The sequence below is a fragment of the Seriola lalandi genome, unplaced genomic scaffold (genome assembly GCF_002814215.2).
Source record: "Seriola lalandi dorsalis isolate HSWRI2012SDOR001 ecotype SW California unplaced genomic scaffold, Sedor1 jcf7180002054589, whole genome shotgun sequence".
Taxonomy (NCBI): Eukaryota; Metazoa; Chordata; class Actinopteri; order Carangiformes; family Carangidae; genus Seriola; species Seriola lalandi.
The window spans coordinates 1,784-3,226 of NW_019525142.1; the positions used below are offsets into that span (position 1 = coordinate 1,784).

A 1,443-nucleotide genomic window follows, 5' to 3' on the forward strand; every position below is an offset into this window, starting at 1 on the left:
TGTGGGGAACGACTCACTTTTGGAGCCGGCCATTAGAAGAAGGGCAGTTTTATGGTACTTCCGTGTTGTACTGGAAATCACATCACTTAGTTTGGAGCATTTAGCTGCGTATGATGTGAGGAACTTTCCCGCTCTCTGCTCCACGTTCCCCTTTCTTCTGACCATGGCGAACATTAATGTCGCCGCGGGTGATTCATCTAAAGAGTTTCCCAAACATGCCGCCAAACGTTAGCAGAGAGACGCGATGACGCCATTTTGGGCGCGACAACATTGAACGAATAAACCCACCACAGTTTCACAACAGACCAAAGCTATTTTTTTTTTTACCACTCATAGTGTTATCGTTCTCATAAACTATCGCAGCCCGTCGGTATATCAACATTGAACACTGCATATTGATTTTGTATTTTTTTCTGTCTTTTCAACTGACTGAAACCTTATTTAATGAGTCGGGCATTGATTCACTGAACCGCTCCCACACTCCAGGTCAGTGGGTGGCGGTAATGCCCCCGTTTGCCAACCGCCATTTTTTTAAAAAACAAAACAAAAGAAGAAGAACAGCAACATAAACAGAAGAAGAAGAATCGATACAAGAAGGTGAAGAGGACGAATAAGAACAAGAAGAAGACGGAGACTAAGCGACGGTGGCGAAGAAGGAAAGTAACTGGAATCACAGAAGTCTGTGCTGAGGTAAGGTTATTATTAATGTGTTAAAACGCGGTAAAAACATCGAGCAGATGCATAAATCTGACTGTGTACAGGTCACAACTGCTGCTCATTGTGGTCACGATGTTTCTCCCCGTGTGTACATGTATTTTAATCGTGTTTAGCAACTGAGTGTAACTTTGATCTGAGCCAGGCTAACGGAGTTTCTCACGGTCCGTTATTGTCTCTCTTTCTCCTTTTTAAAGCTGCGAGTAGAAACTCGCTCACGTGAAGCTGCTGCACTGATATCATTGTGTTTCACACAGAGCGACTGAGATTGACTGACTGTACTTTCTGTCTGCTGTGTTTGCAGCTTCTCTCAGAGACTAAATGGCTTCCAGATCAGAGGAGGATCTCTGCTGTCCGGTCTGTCATGAGGTCTTCAGAGATCCTGTTCTTCTGTCCTGCAGCCACAGCTTCTGTAAAGACTGTCTGCAGAGCTGGTGGAGAGAGAAACAAACACCAGAGTGTCCAGTTTGTAAGAGAATATCTTCAAGGAAACATCCACCTTGTAACCTGGTGTTGAAGAACCTGTGTGAGGCCTTCTTACAGGAGAGAGAGCAGAGATCTTCAGAGGCTCTCTGCAGTCTGCACTCTGAGAAACTCAAACTCTTCTGTCTGGACCATCAGCAGCCAGTGTGTCTCGTCTGCAGAGACTCAGAAACACACACCGACCACAGATTCAGACCCATCAATGAAGCTGCTCCACAACACAAGAAGAAGCTTCAGGAAACTCTG

At 45.3% G+C, this 1,443-nt stretch overlaps 1 protein-coding gene across 1 annotated transcript in view; it reads left to right on the forward strand.

The window, feature by feature from the left end:
* Positions 1-565: 565 nt before the first annotated feature.
* Positions 566-1,443, forward strand: part of LOC111664442 (zinc-binding protein A33-like) — a 2,486-nt gene continuing 1,608 nt past the window's right edge. The window contains exons 1-2 of the mRNA XM_023419020.2: positions 566-690; positions 1,019-1,438. Of these exons, the coding sequence (XP_023274788.1) occupies positions 1,036-1,438 (403 nt within the window). The 5' untranslated portion in view covers positions 566-690; positions 1,019-1,035. The remainder of the gene's footprint in view (positions 691-1,018; positions 1,439-1,443) is intronic.